Genomic DNA, 7,976 nt, shown 5'->3' with positions numbered 1-7,976 from the left:
AGATACTAAGCCTTGGTAGCGACTCTGTCCCCTCCGCCACCCGGATCTCCTGGGGCTGTTAGCTCTGAGAGTTTGGGTTTCTCTATGGATGCTCCCCAGTCCGGCTGGACTAACTAAATAGTGCTGTGGCTATTTTCCGATCACACTTCCTGCCTTGGTCCCACGTCCTTCCCGACCACCCGCCCAGCCCCGTCTCACTGAGTCTCCGTGCGGAAGAGGAACTCGGCCTGGGTGCCCTGCGTGTTGTGCAGCAGGAAGAGGCGGAAGAGGTTCTTGTGAGGTCCGTGCAGCTTCATTTCGCACTTTTCCCCGCGGACGGAGGAGAAGGGAGCGTGGTCAAACACCAGGAAGCGGCTGCCCCTGCAAGACACAAGGCTCTTCAGCCCGATCCTACAGTTGTCCCGCTTCGTCTCCCTTCCTGTCTTTGGGCCCAAAGCCCCGTCTTTAGCATCTAGAAAGTCTCATAAAAACCATGCGACGGTGCTAACTAGCTCTCAAGCTCCAGCGTCCCCAGGGATTTGTCACCAGCTTGGCAAACCACACGTCTAGTGCCACGGATACTTCAGCACTTTAAAGAGCTGAAGAGACAGAACCGATGCGCACTTCTCCGGCCCTGAGGACCAGAGAGCCAGGTCTGGAATTGGCCATGGACCTTGGGCTAGGAGGCTGAGCCTGGCCCAGAGAAGCCACTGCGGACCAACGGAGCCTATGACAAGCCGACGGGCTGCGTTTTGTTTCGTGTCTATAACATGGCACGGGCTGCTGTGTGCTCTCGTGACGTAATTCTCTCGCTTTGCATCTCTCCCTCTTCTCTGGGCCGTGATCTGAACCCCATGGGTGGAGGCCCTGAGCTGGGTTCCTCTAGGAACACAACCCCTCTCTGCCCCTCTCAGTCCTTCCCTCTTGCCTCATCCCATTTCCCTCCTGTGCTCTGGCCTCCCATTCCAGTCACTGACTCTCGGGGCCGAGACAGCAGCAGACAGTCGTTGAAGAGGTGCAGGTGGACTGGACGTGTGTTCAGCTTCCTTCGCAGCCCTGGGGAGACGCTGAACTCCAGAGCTGTCAGCTCTCCACTCTTCACCAGCCAGCGGGACTGCGAAATGAGTGGGAATATCTACAGGGTGGGAGGAGACAGAGAAGGCGGAGTCACAGACAGGATGAGTGAGAGGCTTCCTCTCAGTCCTGCCCTCCTCACCACGCCCCTTCCTCATAAGTTCCCCGTGGACAATCACCTCTTTCCGTCCTCCCTCTTGCTCATCACCCATCCACTTAGGCTGTTTCTCTGAACTCTGCAACTACCACTGTCTCCAGCTGTGCAGCTCCCGCGTCCATAGCTCATGCTCATGAAAGGTGCCGATGGCCCAACCCAGAATAGTGACTGTATAAGAAAGTTTAGACCTAGAAGCCTGAACTGAAGAAGAGATGGAAGAGCTCAGTTAGGTCGCGGGAAGGAAGAAGGCAGCGAGCATGTCGTGTGCCTTAGAAGTTAAGAGATTTGGGCACTTCTGACATCTGTTCTTTCTTGGATTATAGCCAGAGACATGAGAGGAGCAGCTGGCATCGTGCCTGGGAATGAGATTAAGAACTGGTATGGTCTGCTTGGAGCTGGAATTTATGTAGAGATAAGGGTATTGAACTGCCATCAATATGTGGATAAGGGATGTTCCTTCTCTTCCAGGAGATAAGAATGGCATCTGAGTTGGAATTTAAATGTGGAATGTCTATTTTACATCTGCTTTCGGATGGGAGGTTCTGAACCTAGATTTGGATTCAGTTTTGTACGGCTTTGGTTAGACTAGATGGAGACTTGATACAATACTGAGTGGTTCAAGCACCAACAGTGTATCTTTATAAAGGCTTAGGTCTCTCTCATCTGCCATTTCCCAAATGCACACTCTGCCCCGCAGGCAACCACTGTTCTGGACTTCTCGTGTACCTTTCCAGAGCTTCTTGATGCATGCACGAGCGCGCGCGCACACGTGCGCGCACACACACACACAAACACACACACACACGGCTTTGCACCCTACTTTTCCACCACAGGTAATACATTATAACCCACATGATCCTGTATCCACCCTTTTTCCCTTAACAATGTGTCATGGAGAATGAAGTAGGCATTTGGGTATCCCAGAAATAGGACAGAGGACGTGAAGAAATGAGGTTAGAGTCTGGGGCAGGGTGAGCACGCCGGCTCTGTGTGAGAAGGTGGCCGGTGAGGCTCCGAGAGACTCACTCACTTTGCACTCGAACTCGATTTTCTGGCTCAGGTAGATGAGCTCCTCTGTGCGACGCATTCTCTGCACGTTGTTATTGCAGTCTCGGATGAGCTGAGTGTTGAACGGGGTGAGGAAAGAGGAAGAGCACTGTGTTAGCGGCTCTGACCTTGGAGTCCCGCGTAAATCTGGACTTCGGGAGTGGCAGCCCCAGTCTTTGCGACCAGGCTTGAACTGCGTGAAGGCAGCATGGAGTTGAAGGTCTAGGGCTCTGGCCCAACGACCTGACAGAGCATTCCTGGGCCGAGTGAAAGGAAGATTTAATCTGGGGAATGTGAGAGTGAGGGCATAGCCCCTGGGTGCGCGCTGTGCTGCGTGCGGGTCGGGAGGCTGCGGGCCTGTGCGGAGGTTCGATGGCCGGGCAACCCCGCAGCAGGACCTTGTGCTTCCTGGGGTCACAGGCCTGAGCAGGGGACGGGTTCTCTGGGAGGGCCAGGGTGGGAATGGCGCCCGCTTACCTCCTCCAGGGCGTGGTGCGCCTTCGTGGCCTCTGCTTCCTCTGAAGAGCCAGGCTGTGTTCTCTTTAGAATGTTCTGTAGAACAAAGGGTAGACAGGAGCCAGATGAAAGAAGGGACGGAGAAACAGGAAGAGGCGATCGGCAGTGGGCTGAGGACGAAGTCCAGGAACAAAATGCTAGCAGCAAATCACCCCGAGGAGGAAGCCCGGCGTGGGCAGCCGGGAGCCTGCGCACATCGGCCGCAGGGCGTGGACCGGGGGCCGGCGGGACAGCGAGGAGGGCGAGGAGGGCAGCGGCACCTGCCATACCTGGAGCAGCAGCTTGAGCCGCGTGATGCGCTGGAAGGGCAGAATCAGGAAAGACTTGAGGGAAAGGCGCTGGCACACGGGGTCGCTCTCCAGCTTCTCCAGCACCTCGCGGAAGCTGCCGTTAGTGCTCCTGTGTGGGCGGCGGGCCTCGGTGAGAAGCGCGGGAGGCTGGGGGGCACGGTGAGGGCCTGGGGGGCGGACACTCAGTGGAGGGCCTTTGGGGTCCAGTGGACGGGCCGGGAGAGGACGGCGGAGGCCACAGGAATGCGTGCTATGGTGCCGGTGATGGCACGCGGGGGCGGGGGCGGGGTACGAGGCCCTTGCAGGGCCCGCATGGGGGCTGAATGGGGGCTTGGTCTCACAGTAGATTCTGGAAGGTGCGTTCCTGGTAGCTCTGGTTGGTGACATAAGGCAGGTAGACCCGGCGGAAGTTGGAGGCATGGTTCAGGACCACGTCGCACACGTGGAAGGTGAAGATGTTGTTCTCAAAGTTCTCCTCCAGGTCGGAAAGGAACCTGTGTGGTATTCAAACAAGTCCGCTGAGGCTGGTGGGCCTTGAGTGAGCAGCTGGCTGACCTTGCTATACCTTGAGCTTGTGACACCTTCTGTTAGTACTGACTACTTCTAGCGACTGGCTCGGCTCCGTGACCCTCCTTATACACTAGTTTCCTCAGAGGCTGTTCTCAGTTTGTGTCCCTGCCCCCACCTGGACCTAACTGGTCCTCGTCCCCAGGGCACTGCAGGCCCACAGCACACCTAACTCCCACCCAGGAGACATTCCTCAATACTTTGTTCATCCACTAAGGGGTCTATCCGCCACCACCCTCTGCTTGCCCTCCCTACCCTAAGGCCGTTGGGAATCATGAAAGGAGCAAGGAGAGGGCTCCTGAGAAGGAAAATACTGCGGAAGGTTTACAGCTAGAGGCAGTGAGGCTGAGCGCGCAGTGTGTGGGGGAGCGGACCCTTACATGGTGCTGACATCACGCACGTCCTGTAAACGAGAGAAGAGCCACTGCTGATCCTGGTTGGAAAGGACTGCCCGGAGCCGGGCTGAGTGCTGGAAGTGGTCCACAGCTATATTTAGACTGCGCAGGTATGAGGCCTCGGACACGATCAGCTCGAACTTGGCCTAGGAGGTTGGAGAGGAGGAAGATTCATTAAAAACATTCACTGAGTCCCTGATGTATGCCAGCCACTGTGTCATGTTTTAGGTAGAGTGGTAAATAAGACAGATCCCACTGTAGCCCACAGCCATAATGGAACCCAATCTGATACCGGGGGAGGAAAAGGGCATTCGAAGCTGAGGGAAGAACATGTGCGAGCCCCCAAAGAACGTAAAGCCGCTGAAACTGAGTGTTTCTGGAACCTGTACTAACGTAGCGGCAGGAGATTAAGCGAGAGAGGCAAACAGAGACAAGGTCTGGAGGATTATGTGAACAGGGCAAAATGGTTTGGACTGAAGATCATGGGAAGACAAAAAGAGGCTTTTATGTAGGTGAATGACTTGATCAGATTTGTTTTTCATAAAGATATCTAGGAGCATGGCGTGGAGAAAAGACGGCCATGAGAGAAAACTTCTAGTAATTCCAGGTGAGAGACAAAGGCCTGAACGGCCACGGGCAGGGGGAGAGGTGGCCGAGTTCACGATTATTCAGAAAGGAGATTTACGAGGACGCGGTTATTTGCCAGGAAGGGGAGCTGAAAGAGCAGAAAGAGTCTCAGCTAATGCCTCAGTTTTTGAGTTTGGTAACTGGGTAAATGATGGGGTCACTTACTAAACCAGAGAACTTTGAAAGACAGACAAATTTAGGGGATGAAGGTGAGGTGGGGTTTGTGGAGGAAGAAAGGAAAGGGAATATTTGAAATGGGGTGGTTCAGCTGCGGTTTCATGGAAATAGTCCAGCACTTGAGAGCTGGGTCAGAGGTCCCAGCAGGAGGCACAATGCCTCGCGGCCTGCCCCCTAGCTGGGCCGGTCCAGGCATGCAGCTTCGAGGTAGATGGATGGAAAGAAAAGAGGAAGAAGACACACGAGCTTGGGTGCCGGCTTGGACAACTGACGACCCGGTGGATGACCCTCACACTCAGCACTGAGTGGGGACACCGAAGGTGCTTTTGCACCCTGGCTCTAACTTCCCCAATCCTATGACTTTGGGCAGCTCATTTAACCTCAATTTTCTTATCTTTCTGTGGCGGTCCAGTGATCCCATCTCGCAAAGATGTGACAGTCAACAGAAATGGAGTCAGTGCAGGTACTCTGTGGACCCAGAAGTGCTATTTAATGGAAGGGATCCGTGTGTACAAGCACAGAGGTTTGTCTTCTCGGAAACACGAGGCCAGGCCTGGCCCAAGGGCCCTGGACTTGAGAGTACGCTGGACTTGGAGGAAGAGGGCTGGGGTTCACATCCCCTCCCCATCATTCGGGCTATAAATATGGGGCAGGTCGGTGATGAGTTCCTAAATGTGCTTCATGTGCTTGAAAAGCTGAGGTCAAAATAGGGGCCCCTTCCTGTGCTAGAAAAGTCTGAGCTTCAAAAAACCTAAAATTTAAACCTGTCTGTTCAACTTGGTTAAAACACTGTTTAATCCATTCATCCTTCTGGCCAAAATTTTACTCCTTCTCATCTCTAAAAAGGGGAGAATAGGGCACTGATATGTATCGAACTGTGTACCAGAAACTATGCTAAAGCTGGCTATGTGTTATTTCATTTAAACAGCAGCGCATCCCTAAAAGGTAGGCATTTATTATCCTCAATTTTCAGATGAGGAAACTGAGATTTAGGGAAGTTATATAACTTGCTGGAGGTTGCACAGCTAGTAAATGGTGATGCCAGGAATCAAACCCAGATTGGCCTGACTTGAAATTAAAGTAGTAAACATTTCTCGAGCGATTACTGTGTACTAGAATCACACACACACACACACACACACACACACACACACGCACGCACGCACGTTTATTCTCCCAGGACCTCCTTGTAATGCAGCTTTACAAATGAGGAGAAAGCAGCTTAGGAAAAGCAAGTCATTTGGCCAGAGCAAAAAGCTAGCAAATATCAAAGTGGGCTTCACATCCAGGCCACTTACTCCAGAACCCAAATACTTAAACATTATTCCATAATGCCTTTCCATTGTGCCATATTGTCTTCCTGGGAAGAAAGGTTTAACCCACATTTCAGGTCGATTATAAGAGAAGCTCTCCAAGCAAAACCTATTAATTTTTTTAACTTTAGGCAAAACAGCTTTTACTACAGTCTTGCTATTGCGTATAAGGACCAAGCGGATTGACATCTGTTCTAAAGCCTCTATGAGCCCAGCGGACCGCAAAGGGCACTCTTCGAGAGGCCCAGCAGAAAGCCCCTGTGTGTGCCTTGGCTGCAGAGGGAAACTTCAGCGTAGCCTGAAACCCCGGCTGGAGCGGGGAATTTCAGTCAAGCTGCAGCAGCAGCGACGGGATCAATCGGTTCTACACTCCTCCCAACAAACGCAGAGGCAGGGCCACTCCGGATGAGGGAAGCAACAGCAGCGGCGAGTGCCCACGGCGTGAAGTGGTGCAGAGGTGGGGACAGTGGTGACGCTCAGGACGCAACTGCCGACAGTTTGCGGCATGCACGAGTGTGCGGTGAGTGTGTGTGGGGACCGCCTGCTCTGAGTGGTGGTGAGCAGGAGACAGGACTCCAGAGAGTGAGCCTTGGCTTCCCCTCCTGCACCCCGCCCCGCCGCGCCCCGCGGGGTACCTCTTGCAGCTTCTGGTCTTCGTGGGTCATGGAGAGCAGCACGGTACTGTTGCGCACCACGGGGATCTCCTGCCAGAGGGAGCTGCTGGAGGCCATGGAGAGGCGCTGCAGGTAAGACTCTGAGGACACCAGGGTCCGGCGGGGCTGCCGGGGGGAGGCGGGCCCAGGGGCCTCTGCCAGGCTGTCCAGCCGCTGCTGACTCTGAATCTCCTTGTTCAGAGCCACATCGCTGTACTCCTGGTAAAGCAGCTGAGCTACAGGGGTGGACAAGCGTGGGAGAGGGAGAGTTAGACAGGTGGGGAGCCAGGCACAGAAACAGGCAGGAAGCAGCAGGCTGCTCCGGGTCTCCGGGACCCTGGCGATCCTCTCTCTGTAGGAATCCCCAGCCCGCCGCTGGTGGCCATGTGCCCCTCTCCAGTCTTGGGCTGAACAGCCATGGAGGTCCATAGTTCTGACTCAAAGTACTCACAGGAATTGATGAGCTTCGAACGGCGTCTTGAAAAGCCTCCCATCAGCTCCTTTGGTTTTTTCTCCCTGTGGAGTAAAGAGGGGCCCCAGGTGACATGTAGATGAGTTAGTCTCTAACCTCTAGGACATGTGCTGGAATGTCACGCCAAGTCTCCTGAAGAGGCAAGCGGCAGCCCGACCCACTTTTGAGTAGTTTGGAGCTTATTTGTATGTCATTTTGGACTTTTATAGGGGGGTTAGTTCATGGCCAAAGGGCCTTGGAGGATGGGGGATTAGGACTCAGCTGACAAAACCAGACAGATCAAAAATCTGCCTCCCCTGGAACCCTGGTGTCTGTTTCCTCCCCTCCTTACTCCTGGAAAACACAGGGTCCCAAAACTCTTGCCATGGAAACCTCATGGAAACCTCAATCGATACCCTAAGAAAAGAGATTACGAGCATATCTATTGGGAGGGAAACTCACCGAAATACAATGGTGTCGGAAGAGCTGAGGGGTTTCTCCATGGCTGGACCTCTTGTATCTGAAAATGGAGATGAGTGAAGTAATTGAGGTTTCAGAGGGACATTCAGAGGCAGCTGAAGAAGGTAACGACTTAGTGGGAAATGCAGGTGTCCGGGGGCAGAGAAGGTGTGTATACGGGCTCAGGTGGAAATCTGTGAAGGCGAGATGTACCAAAGTAGAAAGCACTTGAGGACACTGCTCCAGATATGAACCCATCCCTCGAGTCAGT

The 7,976-nt window shown here is 53.8% G+C and overlaps 1 protein-coding gene across 1 annotated transcript in view; it reads right to left on the bottom strand.

Moving 5' to 3' along the window:
- Window positions 1-7,976, bottom strand: part of ARHGEF5 (Rho guanine nucleotide exchange factor 5) — a 21,295-nt gene that overhangs the window by 4,114 nt on the left and 9,205 nt on the right. The window contains exons 3-12 of the mRNA XM_023533818.1: window positions 7,709-7,886; window positions 7,247-7,311; window positions 6,778-7,031; window positions 4,011-4,171; window positions 3,405-3,557; window positions 3,043-3,172; window positions 2,735-2,809; window positions 2,241-2,330; window positions 957-1,114; window positions 199-360 (exon numbers count right to left, since the gene is read on the bottom strand). Coding sequence (XP_023389586.1) covers window positions 199-360; window positions 957-1,114; window positions 2,241-2,330; window positions 2,735-2,809; window positions 3,043-3,172; window positions 3,405-3,557; window positions 4,011-4,171; window positions 6,778-7,031; window positions 7,247-7,311; window positions 7,709-7,886 — 1,426 coding nt within the window. The remainder of the gene's footprint in view (window positions 1-198; window positions 361-956; window positions 1,115-2,240; window positions 2,331-2,734; window positions 2,810-3,042; window positions 3,173-3,404; window positions 3,558-4,010; window positions 4,172-6,777; window positions 7,032-7,246; window positions 7,312-7,708; window positions 7,887-7,976) is intronic.

The sequence above is a fragment of the Pteropus vampyrus genome, unplaced genomic scaffold (assembly GCF_000151845.1).
Source record: "Pteropus vampyrus isolate Shadow unplaced genomic scaffold, Pvam_2.0 Scaffold112, whole genome shotgun sequence".
NCBI classification, from domain to species: domain Eukaryota; kingdom Metazoa; phylum Chordata; class Mammalia; order Chiroptera; family Pteropodidae; genus Pteropus; species Pteropus vampyrus.
The sequence above is the reverse complement of the archived record's forward strand: the minus strand, read 5'-3'. Positions and strand labels throughout refer to the sequence as shown.